At 36.1% G+C, this 15,642-nt stretch overlaps 1 protein-coding gene across 6 annotated transcripts in view; it reads right to left on the bottom strand.

The window, feature by feature from the left end:
* MANBA (mannosidase beta) overlaps positions 1 to 15,642 on the bottom strand; it is a 108,517-nt gene that overhangs the window by 13,567 nt on the left and 79,308 nt on the right. For all 6 annotated transcript variants that reach the window (XR_014142922.1, XM_081812053.1, XM_081812055.1 and 3 more), the window contains one exon: positions 8,180 to 8,344. Coding sequence is in view for 5 of the 6 variants with exons in the window: in XM_081812053.1 (XP_081668179.1) it covers positions 8,180 to 8,344 (165 nt within the window). In the remaining variant the exon portion in view is untranslated. The remainder of the gene's footprint in view (positions 1 to 8,179; positions 8,345 to 15,642) is intronic.

The raw sequence follows: 15,642 nt of genomic DNA, 5'->3' as shown, positions 1-15,642 counted from the left end.
TCTAGGATTTTGATGGATTCCTGTCTCATATTGAGGTCTTTCATCCATTTTGAGTTTATTTTTGTGTATGGTATAAGAGAATGGTCGAGTTTCATTCTTCTGTATATAGCTGTCCAATTTTCCCAGCACCATTTATTGAAGAGATTGTCTTTTTTCCATTGCATATTTTTTCCTGCTTTGTCCAAGATTATTTGACCATAGAGTTGAGGGTCCATATCTGGGCTCTCTATTCTGTTCCATTGGTCTGTGTGTATGTTTTTGTGCCAGGACCATGCTGTCTTGGTGATCACAGCTTTGTAATATAGCTTGAAATCAGGTAACGTGATGCCCCCAGCTTTGTTTTTCTTTTTCAACATTTCCTTGGCGATTCGGGGTCTTTTCTGATTCCATACAGATTTTAGGATTGTTTGTTCCAGCACTTTGAAAAATGCCATTGGTATTTTGATTGGGATGCCCCACACAGATTTTAACTGGCCCACAGAGGTGGGTGTTTTTTGGTTTTTTTGAGGTTGGTGGTCTTTTTTTGTTTCTTGTTTGGATATTGTTTAATGTCTTAAGTCCTGGCCTATATGTTCCATTTTGTCACAATTCCCAATAATCATACTCCTATCCATTTAAATTACCTTCCTAGCCCCCAGAAACATTTGAGTTTTCAATCTCTATTTCAATTTTCAGAACTACTTGCAAGATATCTTTATTTTTGTATATCTGTTCTAACAATCTTCTCGCTGTAATTTATCTTTTCTGGTTTAATAGATAAATGTTAATAATCTTATAGAATTTTTAAACTTAAATTTTTTTTTTTTATTTACATGCAGAATTCCTACCCCTTGCTAGCAATGAAAGGAAAAGGACACTAGGCAAGCCCTAACTAGTGGCCTATCATAGCTGAACTTAGTGTGAAGGAGGATAATCAAGACTCTTGAGTGCTCTGGTCTCTAGCATAGTGCAGTACACTCCACAGACAGATGGTGCCACGTGCCAATATCATGGATCTGGGTTTACCCGAACCAGTAGGTGCCAGCAAGGGCTAATGAATGACGCCTTTGTTCATAAAAGTGCAGAAGGCCACTGCCCACTATCCTTCCTAAAGGGTTGTTGTACAATCCCACTCCCCTGGAAAATGTCTGGAACTGCCTCTTTCCCTTTAAAAATTGTACCTGTATTTATACACTCATGCATCCTTCCCTAAAGAGGACAATCTTTACATATAAGAAGGATAAATGCTTAGTCATTTCCTAGGCTACTCAGTCCCACTGTTAGCAGACAAATCTTATTTTAGTTTCAAAAAAGTCTATTTTCAGCAGCTTGCTTGATTACACTTATGAAATCAGTCTCCTTGGAGAAACAGATGGTAGGGTAAAAAGAAATTGGACCAGGATACAAGACCTAGGTTCCAGCTTTGCCACTGTGATGGAGATTGCTAGCTGTTTACAAAAACCCATTTCCCCTGTCCTCCAGAGTCACAGAGCTATAGGTGGGCTCCATCCTCCAGAATCACATCCCTTACCCTTGGAACCAGGGGTAAGCCATGTGACTAAGCTCTCCTGACAGAATGTAATTTATATTCTTCATTTACTTAAAATTATCCTGACTGGGGCGCGTGGGTGGCTCAGTTGGTTAAGCGACTGCCTTCGGCTCAGGTCATGATCCTGGAGTCCCGGGATCGAGTCCCGCATCAGGCTCCCTGCTCAGCAGGGAGTCTGCTTCTCCTTCTGACCCTCCCCCCTCTCATGCTCTCTCTCTATCTCATTCTGTCTCTCAAATAAATAAATAAAATCTTTAAAAAAAAATTATCCTGACAATAAGAATTTCCAATAAAGCCATGTTTCAACTGATATAATTCATACCATACAATTCACCCTTATAGCTTCCAATTTGTTGGCTTTTAGTATTATCACAGGTTGTGTACTCTCTCCACTACCTAATTCCAGAATGTTATCACCCCAAAAGGAAACACTGTACTGTACTGGTTAACAGCAGCTCCTCGTTCTCCCTTCTCCTCTGCATCTGGAAACCACTCATGTACTTTCTGTCTCTATGGATTTGCCTATTCTGGACATTTCATGTAAGTGGAACACATTTTGTTTATCCATTCTCTCTATATAGAATTATATATTCTAATATATATATATTATATATATATAACTATATAATTATATATAGTCATTATAATAATTAACTTACTAGCTCTCATAGGTTTTTTAGGTGGATTTTTAAAGCTTTTCTATATATAAGATCATGTCATCTGCAGACAGAGATAGTGTTACTTCTTCCTTTCCAATTTGGATGCCTTTTATTTTATTTCCTTGCCTAACTGTTTTGACTAGAATCTCCAGCACAGTGTTGACTAGAAGTGGCAAGAGCAGGCATCCTTGTCTTGTTCCTGATCTTAGGGAGAAAATGTTCTGGTTTTTTTTCACTATTTAACATGATATTAGGTTTAGGTTCTTCATAGGTGCTCTTATCAGGTTGAGGAAGTCCCTCCTTGTCCTGGCTTGTTGAAATTTTTTTCTTCATCTATTGAAATGATTGTGTAGTTATTTTTCCTTTGTTCTATTAATACGGTGTATTACATTGATTGACTTTCATAGGTTGAACCAATCTTACATCCTGGGATAAATCCCACTTGATTATAGTTTATAAACCTTTTTATATGCTGCTGGATTTGGATTGTTAGTATTTTGTTGAAGATTTCTTTCTTTCTATATTCATAGAAGATATTAGTCTCTGGTTTGCTTTTCTTATATGTCTCTGTCTGGTTTTAGTATCAGAATAAAAATGATTTCACAGAATGAGTTAGGAAGTGTTTTCCCCATCTCCTTTTTTGGGGGGAAAAATTTGTGAAAGATGGTGCTAATTCTTCTTTCAATATTTTTTAGAATTCACTAGTGAAGCCATCTTTGTAGAGGACAAATCTTTGATTACTAACTCAATCTCTTTAGTTGTGATAGATCTACTTAGATTTTCTATTTCTTCTTGAGTCCGTTTTCATTATTTGTGTCTTTCTGCCATTTTGTCTAGGTTAAATGACTTACTGTCATACAATTATTTACAGTATTCTCTAATCACCCTTTTTATTTATTTGAGGTCAACAGTAGTGCTCCCTCTTTCATTCCTGATTTAGTAATTGGAATCTTCTCTCTCTTTTTTTTTTTCTTGGCCTAGTCTAGCTACAGTTTTTTCAATTTTGTTGATCATTTCAAAGAACTAACTTTTTGGCTTTGTTGATTTTCTCTATTGTTCCAATAAGGCCTCTTTTAATGTGCCAAATTTCTGATGTCTGCTTTATTTAAGTGCTGCAAATTGGTGTTAAAATTCAACCAAACACCTCAGTAGTTATAGAATTTCCCTTATCTCAATTGTGAAAGGACATAATATTATAGTTTAAAAGGCAGAAACTTGCTCCATTCATTGCCTGAGAACTTGGGAAAATACTTAACCTTTCTGAGCCTGTTTACTCAAATATAAAATGAAAACAGTAACATAGATGTCTGGAGATGTTGTTAGAATTATGTAAGAAGATATACAACACATCTCATGGCCCAGGGCGAGGCATTTGGTAGACACGCAAAGAATGCTGACTATCTTCTTGACTGCTAAATTACATGTTGCATATATATATATTAGTATGTAATGTACTCTATTAATCACTCCTCTTTTTTTTTTTTTAAAGATTTTATTTATTTATTTGACAGAGAGCGAGCGAGAGCAGGAACACAAGCAGGGGGAGTGGGAGAGGGAGAAGCAGGCTTCCCACTGAGCAGGGAGCCGGATGTGGGACTCGATCCCAGGACCCTGGGATCATGACCGGAGCCGAAGGCAGACGCTTAATGACTGAGCCACCCAGGCGCCCATCACTCCTCTCTTTTACTGACCCCATCCATCTTAAAAGCTCAGCATAGCCTGGATCTTCTATCAAATCTCAGTGCTGCTTACCAAACAAATAATAGTTCCAAGGTAGCAAGTATCATCAACACCTGGGCCTACAACATAGTCTTCCTTTTTTTTTTTTTTTTGTTCTTGTGATCAAGTTACACGCAACATAGGAAGATAAAATGGACCCCTAAAGAATATGAATCTCTTAAGGACATCCCCAAGCATCTAGCCCTGATTACGTGCTTAATAAATATGTGAAGAATAAATGAAGGCACTAGAGGGAGCTATAAGCTAAGGGGTTAGTAAAGATTGTCACTAGCCCAGCTTCCTAAGTGGCTAGTAAGAGGCCTACTGGCAGAGTTAAATTGATCAAGTTTCGATGTGAAGGTTAGACAGTCCTCAGACTAAGCAGTGAGCCTGTGCAACATAGCTTAAGAGAGTGGGCCGAGGTAAGTAGGCTATTTGGAATACAGTATAACAGGGTAAGGTAGGAAAATGAAAGGTGAGGCAAGATTATTCTGGAATATTAGAAGAATGAAAGAAGTAAAAACCGAGGATACTTTTGCTGTTGTTAAGATAAGGAGAAGATAGGAAAAGATCTAAATGTGAAGAAACTTACCGCACAGCTTTCCCAGCCAAGATTTTTCTGAAAGTTGCAAAAAATTGCTCTATAGACCGTCTGAAGAAGTGGTACCCAAGCAGGCACTTCAGAACAGTCTGACAACAACGAGAGAAAGAAGAGAGGGTGGAAGCAGGAACAGAAAAAATGGACCAAAGAAAGGTTTTTATTTCTAATGCACATGTCAAAGATAATTGTTCTAAAATCAAAGTAGCAAGGGGGAAAAGAATGTTTTACTCTAACATTTCCTGTCTATGTTTCAGTCAAGAAAATTCAACACTAAAAACAAAAAAAAAAAATCGTAATTCTGATTTTTTTTCCATCTCAGATCCCATCTAGTACATTAGAAAGTTCTAAGGTACAACTAACACAATCCAATTCCAAGCCAATGCCTGATAAGACACCAGTGCTAAATTATCATATGAAAGCCATCACCAACAAAACCCAGCAACAAATAATTCCACTTGTACACCCAGCTCCTAACTATGTACCGCTAATGCTAATGAGTTCAGAAAGAACAATTATTTTTGTCAGTTCTCTGAATGTCATTTTGAGAAAATAGAATAAAGTAACAGTAATAAAATGAACAGCTGGGAGGAGGACAGCCAGCATGAAAAACAACAGCTGAAAAGGTTCCCGCGTGTGCGTGCACACACACACACACACACACACACACGAATAAGGATCATCCTATTTCACATATCAAAACTGAGACTCTTTTATAGAATATTGTCTATGAAAAGCTAATAATGATGAACTTCAATACTTTAAAAGGGACAGATATCAACTTTATCTTTTAACTTGTGTTCTATGGTAAGTTCATAAATTACACATCAAAACTTCCCTAACTGATAAGCTTATGATTAAAACATTAAAATTTTCTTTATTAGTTTATCATCTTCTAAAAAGGAGTATTCTTTTGGCTTAGAGTTTTCTGCTTCAGCTTCCATCCAGATTTTTTTGTTTTTATATAGGAGAAAACTGATGAGAGTAGGCATGAGTTTAGATTAAAATTGGTATCTTTTTAGGTGCTAAGATGCAAAAATTAAAATGTGATCATGTTTAACAAAAACTTCAAATCTATTTCAGATCAACTCATATGACTGAGATTAGGCTCCTGCCTTCTCTCTCTGAACTTGAAACAAGTATGGCAAAGACATCAGATAAATAAGCCCTGGCTTTAATATAGTCTTATGCATGCATGTAGTTCACAGGTTCGTGAAATAAAATTGGCAAATAAAGAGAGTAAATGAAAACATTAAGAAGAAAATATTACCTAAAATTCAGCTCGATAGTTTCTTACAAAGTTGAATATAAATTCCATATAACTCAGCAATTTCACGCATGTATTTCAACTCAGAGGAAATTAAGATATGCACACAAAGATTTGTATGCTAATATTCATAGCAGTATTATTCATAATAGGCAAAAATTGGTAATAATCCAAATGTGCATCAAGAGATGAATGGATATATAAAATATGGTATATCCATTACAACAGAATACTATTTAGCAAGAAAGAGGAATGAAGTGCAGGTGTATGCTACAACATGGAAGACCTTCAAAAACATTATGCTAGGTGAAAGAAGCCAGATGCAAAACATCACACACTGTATGAGTCCAGTTACAAGAAATGTTGAGAAAAGTAAAATCTATACAGACAGAAAGCAGATCAATGTTTACCTGGGGCTGAAGGTGAGAAAGGAGAGTAACTGCAAATAGACACAAGGATCTTTTGGGGATGTCAGAAATGTTCTAAAATTGGATTATGGTCACGGTTGCATGACTCAATAAATATTCTAAGAATCACTTAATTGTACACTTAAAATGAGTGAATTTTATGGTATATCAATTATCTCTCAATAGAGCTGTTTAAAAAATAATCCAGGGGCGCCTGGGTGGCTCAGATGGTTAAGCGTCTGCCTTCGGCTCAGGTCATGATCTCGGGGTCCTGGGATTGAGCCTCATGTCAGGCTCCCTGCTCCGCGGGGAGCCTGCTTCTCCCTCTCCCTCTGCCTCTCCCCTCGCTTGCACTCTCTCTGTCCCTCTCTCTCTCAAATGAACAAATAAAATCTTTAAAAAAAATCCAATAAGGTGCATAAAGTAACATGCAGATATCTTAATTGTATGCCTCAGTGAATTTTATCATGTGTATACACCCATGTAACCAGCACCCAGATCAAGATATAAAGCTTTTTTAGCACTCCACAGAGTTTCCTGATATCCATTTCTAACCATAATTCACTATCCCCTCCACAAGAGTGGTTACCACCAATTTGCTCTCCATCATCTTCATTCATTTTGTCTATAACTAAAACTTGAATGTTTCTTTTGCTCAACATAATGTTTGTGAGATTCATCCAAGTTGATGCTGATATCAGCAGTTCATTCTTTTGTATTGCTATGGAATATTCCATTACATAAATATACCATAGTTTATAAATTCTTCTGTTAAAGAACATCTAGGCTGTTTCCAGTTTGGAGCTATTATGAATAAAGCTGGTATGAACATTATTTTAGATGTCTGTTGGCAGACATATGCACTCATTTTTCTTGGGTACATAGCTTGTAGTAGAAATGCTGATTCAGAGAGGAAGCAAATGTTTAGCTTGGATAGAAACTGCCATAAAATTTTCCAAAGTGATTAAACAAATTTCTATTCCTACTAACAATGTCTACAAGTTCCAGCTGTCGCACATCCTCACCAACAGTTGGCATTGTCAATCTATTTAATTTTAGCCATTGTGCTAAAATGACATTGTGTACCTTGTAGTGTAGGGGTACCCTAGCGTGATTTTAATTTTGCATTTCCTTGATTGAGAATGAAATTGAACACATTTTCACATATTTATTGAACACTGGATATCTTCTTTGGTGAAGTGCCTGTTCAAGGTTTTTGTCCATTTTTTAATAGGTTATATCTTTTTCTTATTACTACATAGAAGTTCTTTATTTTGAATACAAATCTTTTTATCAGATACATGTATTACAGATACCGTTGCCCAATCTGTGGCTTGTCTTTTATCTCTCTTAATGGTGTCTTAATTTACAAAAGTCCATAATTTTAGTGAAGTCCAATTTATCATTATTTTCTTTTATAGTTAATGTCTTTTATGTCCTGTTTAAGAAATCTTTGCCAAGGTTATGAAAATGAGACTTTCACAGTTGATTCCTTGATCACTGATCAAATTAATTTTTGTATATGGAGTCAAAGTTCATGTATTTTCCTACAAAGATACCCACTTGATACTGTACTGTCTATTGGTAAAACTATCCTTTCCCACCGGATCGCAGTGGCATCATGGCCATCAATCAAGTGATTATATTATACATAAGTCTGTTTCTGGACTCTACTGTGTTCCATTATTCCATTTTGTCCTTGGGGAAAGCTATTTTCTTAATTACTGACACTTTATAGTGATTATGAGCTAGGGAACATTTTAATGCACAATTTGCTGTAGAACATTGTGAGCTGTTTGTTCTTTGTAAGAGAGACAAATGCCAAAAATTAACTATTTCAGGTATTACATGTCATCATTCATCTGTTTTGAAGAAGATAAACTCCTCAATCAATGAAATAAAAACCTGAATATTTTTTCACCACGTAAGGCTTACAAAATCTACATGATCCCCTATGTTAACCAAAGGAACCAGTTGAACTCCAGAATGAAAATGCCTTACCTGAGTAAGGTAAATGGTATCTTTGAATGTCTGTAATGTATCTGTGCTTTCCGGGAGTTTGAAATGAAATCCAATCTGAAGCAGCATTTCATTATTACCATCTGCATGATGTTGTCGATGAAGTGAAAATTTGCTGTTGTAAGACCAGTCCTCTTCAGATGAAACCTTTCGAGTAAAGAATAAGAGGTACAAATGGGGAAGTTAGGAGTTCCACACACTTCTGACACACTCAAAAAGTACTCTGCATACGGAAAAGAGCTCAGGGTTTGTGCTGCGACTCTAATTTCACAGATGGTAGATGTTTTTTGCCATCATACTTGTTACTGGTGAAAGAGTAGCCCTGTGCAAAGTTGAATCACAAAACCAGGATTTGGCACCTATACCTTCCCTTACTCAAACCTAGAAAGTTACACTTTGGCATTTCTATCAGAAGTCTTATCAAAACATTATTCCTGTTTTTAGAACATTCACGTGCTTATTTTTAAATGTCATTTAAATGTCATTTACTTTTATTCAAGTAAATAAATTGTCACAAAAGAATAATGGCCTGAAATCAGCGTTCTGTTAAAACTGTCAATTCTTTAACAGGAATAAAATATGACTATTAAGACAGTAAATGCTTAGCACTTGCTCATTTGTTTCTCAATTACCACTAAATATATTTGACATATACAGATGTTTAATTTTGATATAGTTGAAGACACAAACCAAACAATGATACTCTTTTCCCCTAACAGTAAATCTTTTTTTAAAGCCAGGTACAATGTATGTGATCTTTCTGTCATCTCTTTGAGAAGCTATCATCAGGTCAAAGTAAAAAAACAAAAACAAATACCACACATATGTTAGTAGTATACCTTTTACAGAAAAATAGACAATGATTCTGGCTTCTAGGCCTATGATTTAATGCCCTGTTAGCATCTGAGAAAGATATAAGACAACTGCTGTCTACACCTGAAAACATCAGTTTAATCCAGGTTATATAAAGACTTTGAAAAACAATCTACCCTACCCTCAAAAATTCCTGAAAATTAAAAATATTAATCCCTGTTCATAGAATATGACTTATAATTCCCTATAATCATGCAATGTACAGACCAATCACCTTAAAAGGAAAAAATTATTCTTTAGGAAATTGTTTATACCAAAATGTAAGTAGTGTACATTACCCATGTTTGATGTGGAAGTTTTTCCAAATTATACATATTTTCCAAAACTATTATCACCAGTTTAGAGAACTAATTATTTCAGTTACTTATTTAAAAGAGGTATTAGTATTTACAGTCATCTTGTACACATTTGAGATGTACACATCTTTACCAACAGGCTTCCTTTCTTTCAATGCTTCTTCCTTTTTAAAGCCTGAAACACATCTTCAGGCTTCTCAGCCCTGATTGGTAATGATATGAACGTATCCCATAACTGGTAAACCTGATCTTCTGTTATGTGGAAAGCTTTCTAACTTCTGATAGCCATGGTTTGAGCGTCTTATAAATTTCAGCTGTAACAATGTTATCAGAAGGAATTCAAAGTGCCAAAGAAGGCTCTAATTGTTTTAAGACTATTATCTCACTTAATCCTCATGACAACTCTACAAGTTGGTATTATCACTCTATTTTAGAGATGAGGCACATCTCTAAAGGTTCAGAAGTTTCAGTAATTTGTCCAAGACCCTAAGCTAGTTGGCACAGTCTAGCTCTAGCCTCTAGTTCTTTAAACCTAGATGCCTCTGAAGAAAATAAAACTTTCATACAAATCCTATGGCTAGAATGGATTGTATTAATAATAATAATAGCTTACATTTTATGGGTTGTAGCTATGTGTCAAGAACTGTGCTAAGTGCTTCAATGTGTAAATTAACTTAATCTTTACACATGATCACATGCACACATGCATACCTGCACATACACACACACAGACACACACACGCACTCTCCCTCTCCACCCCAGAGGTATTTTACTACTACTAAGCCCAATTTACAAATGAGGACATTAAAATTCAAAAAGATTAAATAATTTGTCCAAGGCAATAGAGCTACTGTACGGCAGTTCTCGTATTAAAATCCAGATCTGTTTATTCCATAGCCCAAGCTTTTAATCACTGTGCAATACTGATAATGGACTATTGAAAATATGATTAATTTACAAAGAAGTAATGCATCCCAAACTAGAAAGGGACATTTTAATATTTTTGTTAAGTACATGAAAAAAAACTCTAACTAGAAACCTAAGTTTTATGTAAAGTTATTCTTTTGGTTTCTTTTATATTCCCAATTACCTAATTCAAATCCCCAAGTAAGCAATGTAGCTCAAAAAAGAGGTAATGGTTAAATCAAGGGTTCATAATGAACAGAACTTCACCTTTCCCTATTTTAAAACAGTGTTTAGTATCTTTGAACATCATCAGGCATTTCACAAAAACATGCCAATTGCATTATTGTCAGATGGTAAACAGAAATGCTAATAGATTTAAGAAAAAGGCTTAGCAGTTTATAACACTCACCCTCCCGAAATGTAGTGAAATGAAAATGGTTCAGCTTCTGGTGTTAGATAATAAGTTTGTATCCAGATATGCTCCTTGGTTATCTGGGGATAATGATGGAACTCTCACCCTCGAGTACCTTGATTTCCTCCCAGACCTCAGTCAAAGGGTTGGGGGAGGGGGTAGATTATTGTTAAATGAAACAGTGAGTCTCTGGTAAAGAGCACCTGCTCAGTAAATATTTTTGCTTCTTTCATTCCTTCTTTCCCATTCTAACACCTGTTCCTACCTGAGTCAGGATACTCAACTCCATCCTCCTTCATTTTGAAACAATAGTATTCCTAAAAAATCCACCCCATAATATGCAAGTAATAAAAAAAAAACAAGGGGTAGATCTAAGGTTATGACATTACACTTATTAAAGTTAAAAATACAGGGGCGCCGGGGTGGCTCAGTGGTTAAGCATCTGCCTTTGGCTCAGGTCATGATCCCAGGGTCCTGGGATCAAGTCCCACATCAGGCTCCCTGCTGAGCAGGGAGTCTGCTTCTCCCTCTCCCTCTGCCCCTGCTCATGCTCTCTCAAATAAATAAATAAATAAAATCTTTTAAAAAATAAAGTTAAAAATACAATATAACTGCATTATGTGGAAGCAAATATAATTGGGTTCAGGTAGTAAAATTGAGGAAGATTTTGAAATTGTCTTAAATTTTTTTTGGTGGTTACTTTACACAAGTAATAGGGGAGGGGAAACAAAAACTACAGGTACATGATTATTTTTTTATAACTTTTTTTAAAGTTCTTATTTACTTATTTATCTTAAGAGAGAGCACATGTGCACGTATGAGTGGAGGAAGGCAGAGGAGACAGAGAGAGAATCTCAAGCAGACTCTGTGATGAGGGCAGAGCTCACGACCCTGAGATCATGACCTGAGCTGAAATCACACTTAACTGGGAACCCCAGGTACGTGATTATTTCAACAGATGCAGAAAAAGAACATTTGACAAAATCCAACACCCTTTTATGATACAAACACTCAACCAACTAGGAATAAAAGGGAACTTCCTCAACCTGATAAAAGGCATCTATGGAAAACCTACAGTTAACATCTTACTACACAGTAAAAGACTAAAAAAAGCTTTCTCCCTAAGAAAAGCAATGAGACAAAGATGTCTGTTCTTACCATTTCTATTCTATGTTGTACTGGAGGTTCTAGCCAGGGCAATTAGCCAAGAAAAGTTAATAAAAGGCATCCATATTGAAAAGGAAGAAGTAGAACTAATTCTATCTGCAGATGACATGCTCTTAAATATAGAAAAACATAAAGGATTCACAAAAACTATTAAAGCTAATAAATAAGTTCTGCAAGGTTGCAGAATATATGTTCAATCTACAAAAATCAACGGTCTCTTTATATACTAGTAATGAACAATGTGAAAATAAGTTAAGAAAATAATTCCATTTACAAAAAGAATAAAATACTTAGGAATAAATTTAACCAAAGAAGTATAAATTTTGTACAATGAAACTACAAAATAGTGAAAGAAGACATCACATGTTCATGGATAAGGAGACTTCATATTGTTAAGATGACAACACTTTGCAAACTAATCTACTGATTCAACACAATCCCTATCAAAAACCCAGTGGAGGGCGCCTGGGTGGCTCAGTTGGTTAAGTGACTGCCTTCAGCTCAGGTCATGATCCCAGGGTCCTGGGATCGAGTCCCACATCAGGCTCCCTGCTCTGCAGGGAGCCTGCTTCTCCCTCTCCCACTCCCCCTGCTTGTGTTCCCTCTCTCGCTGTGTCTCTCTCTGTCAAATAAATAAATAAAAATCTTTAAAAAAAAAAAATCCCAGTGGATTTTTTTGCAGAAACTGGCAAGGTTATCCTAAAATTGATATGTAAATGGAAGGCACCCAGAACAGTCAAAACAATCTTGAAAAGAAGAACAAAGTTGGTGGAGTCACCCTTCCTGCTTTCGAAACTCACTACACAAAGCCGTAAGTAATGATGACAGTGCATACTGGCATAAAATAGACAGGCAGATCAATGGAAACAAACTGAGAATCCAGAAATAAACCTTAACATTTATGGTTGATTGATTTTGACAAAGGGGTCAAGAGAATCAATGGGGGAAAGAATACTGTTTTCTTTTTTTTTTAATTTTAATTTTATTTTATTATGTTAGTCACCATACAGTACATCATTAGTTTTTGAAGAATAATGTTTTCAATAAATGATGTTCGGATAACTAGATATCCACATGCAAAAAAATGAACCTGGACATCTACCTCACACCATATAGAATAATTAACTCAAAACAGATCACAGATCTAAATGTAAGAGCTAACACTAAAAGACAACACAGAAGCAAAACTTTGTGATCTTAGGTTAGAAAATGGTTTCTTAGATACAATACCAAAAGCACAAGAGATAAAAGAGAAGATTGATAAGGACTTCATCAAAATTTAAAACTTTTGGGGCACCTGGGTGGCTCAGTCAGTTAAGTGTCTGCCTTTGGCTCGGGTCATGATCTCATGGTCCTGGGATCGAGGCAGGGAGCCTGCTTCTCCCTCTCCCACTGCCCCCTCCCTGCTTCTGCTCTCTCTCTCTCTCTAATAAATAAATAAAAAAATCTTTTAAAAAATTTTAAAACTTTTGGGTGCCTGGGTTGCTCAGTTGGTTGGGTGACTGCCTTCGGCTCAGGTCATGATCCTGGAGGCCCAGGATCAAGTCCTGCATCGAGCTCCCTGCTCAGAGGGGAGTCTGCTTCTCCCTCTGACCCTCTCCCCTCTCATGCTCTCTCTCTCTCTATCATTCTCTCTCAAATAAATAAATAAAATCTTTATTAAAAAAATTTAAAACTTATGTGCTTTAAATGACACCATCAACTAAGTAAAAAGAAAACATACAAATTAGGAGAAAATATTTGCAAATAATATATCTGATTAAAAAAAACATATCCAGAATATATATATATATATATATATATATATATATATATATATATATATATAAAACTCTTTTTTAAAAAATTCTTTAAATTCAATTTAGTTAACATATAGTGTATTATTAGTTTCAGGGGTAGAATTTAGTGATTCATCAGTTGCATATGTATGAAGTCAGTGCTCATTACATCACATCCCCTCCTTAATGCCAATCACTAAGTTACCCCATCCTCCCCACCTCCCTCCCCTCCAGCAACCCTCAGTTTGTTCCCTATAGTTAAGGGTCCCTTTAGGTTTGCCTCCCTCTCTGTTTTTATCTTATTTTATTTTTCCTTCCCTTCCCCTATGTTCATCTGTTTTGTTTCTTAAATTTCACACGAGTGAAATCATTTGGTATTTGTCTTTCTCTGACTGACTTATTTCTCCTAGCCAAATATGGTCTAGTTCCATCCATGTCATTGCAAATGGCAAGATTTCATTCTTTTTGATGGCTGAGTAATATTTCATTGTACATATATACCACATCTTCTTTATACATCCATCTGTTGATGGACATCTGGGCTCTTTCCATATTTTGGTTATTGTGGACATTGCTGCTATAAACACTGGCACAATTCAATAACAAAAAGACAAATAACCTAGTTCAAAAATAGGAAAAGGGTTTGAATAGACATTTCTCTTAGGTAAATATAAGAATGGCCAACAAGCACATGAAAAGAGGCTCAACATCATTAGCCATGAAGGAAATGCGAATTTCCTATAAATGCAAATGTGAAAAAAAAACAAAAAGGGAAAATTAGTGTTGACAAAGATGTAGAGAAATTGGAACCCTCATACCTTTCCTGGTGGGAATGTAAAATGGTGCAGTGATTGCGAACTATGGGAAACAGTTTGGCAGTTCCTTGGAATATTAAACATATAGTTACCATATGACCCAGCAATTCCACTTCTAAGTGTATACTTAATAGAATTGAAAACACATGTTCACCAAAAAAATGTATACAAATGTTCACAGCAGCACTATTCATAATAGCCAAAAAGTGGGAATAACACAGTGTACATCAACTGATTAAAGGATAAACAAAATGCGGTACTTCCAAATGGTGGAATATTATTCAGCAATAAAAAAGAATGACAAACTATTACATGATACAACATGGATGAACCTTGCAAAATTTATGTTAAGTGAAAGAATCCAGCCTAAAAAGATCACATATTTTATGATTCCAATATATGAAATGTGCAGAAAAGGCAAATATATAGACATACAAAGCAGATTACTGTGCCTAGAGCTGGGGTGGGAGAGACTGAGAGAGTGGGGAGTAATTTGGGTATAGAGTTTCTTTGGGGTGATGAAAATGCTCTAAAATTAGGTCATGGTGATGGCTGCACAACTCTGCGAATATACTGAAAACCATTAAAGTGTATCTTTCAAATGGGTGGATTGTATGGTCAGTGAATTATATCTCAATAAAGCTGTTTAAGGGCGCCTGGGTGGCTCAGTTGGTTAAGCGACTGCCTTCGGCTCAGGTCATGATCCTGGAGTCCTGGGATCGAGTTCCGCATCGGGCTCCCTGCTCGGCAGGGAGTCTGCTTCTCCCTCTGGCCCTCCCCCCTCTCATGTGCTCTCTCTCATTCTCTCTCTCTCAAATAAATAAATAAAATCTTTAAAAAAAATAAAGCTGTTTAAAAAAGAACACATAATTCCAAACTCATTCTATGAGGCCAGCATTACCTTAATCCCCAAACCAGGCAAAGACCCCATCGAAAAGGAGAATTTCAGATCGATATCCCTGATGAATATGGATTCCAAAATCCTCAACAAAATCCTAGCTAATAGGATCCAACAATACATTAAAAGGATCATCCACCACGACCAAGTGGGATTTATCCCCTGGATGCAAGGGTGGTTCAACATTCACAAATCAATCAATGTGATAGAACACATTAATAAGAGGAGGGAGAAGAACCATATGGTCCTCTCAACTGATGCAGAAAAAGGATTTGACAAAATACAACATCCTTTCCTGA

The sequence above is a fragment of the Leptonychotes weddellii genome, chromosome 2 (assembly GCF_054177405.1).
Source record: "Leptonychotes weddellii isolate Sample4059 chromosome 2, ASM5417740v2, whole genome shotgun sequence".
Taxonomy (NCBI): Eukaryota; Metazoa; Chordata; class Mammalia; order Carnivora; family Phocidae; genus Leptonychotes; species Leptonychotes weddellii.
The sequence above is the reverse complement of the archived record's forward strand: the minus strand, read 5'-3'. Positions and strand labels throughout refer to the sequence as shown.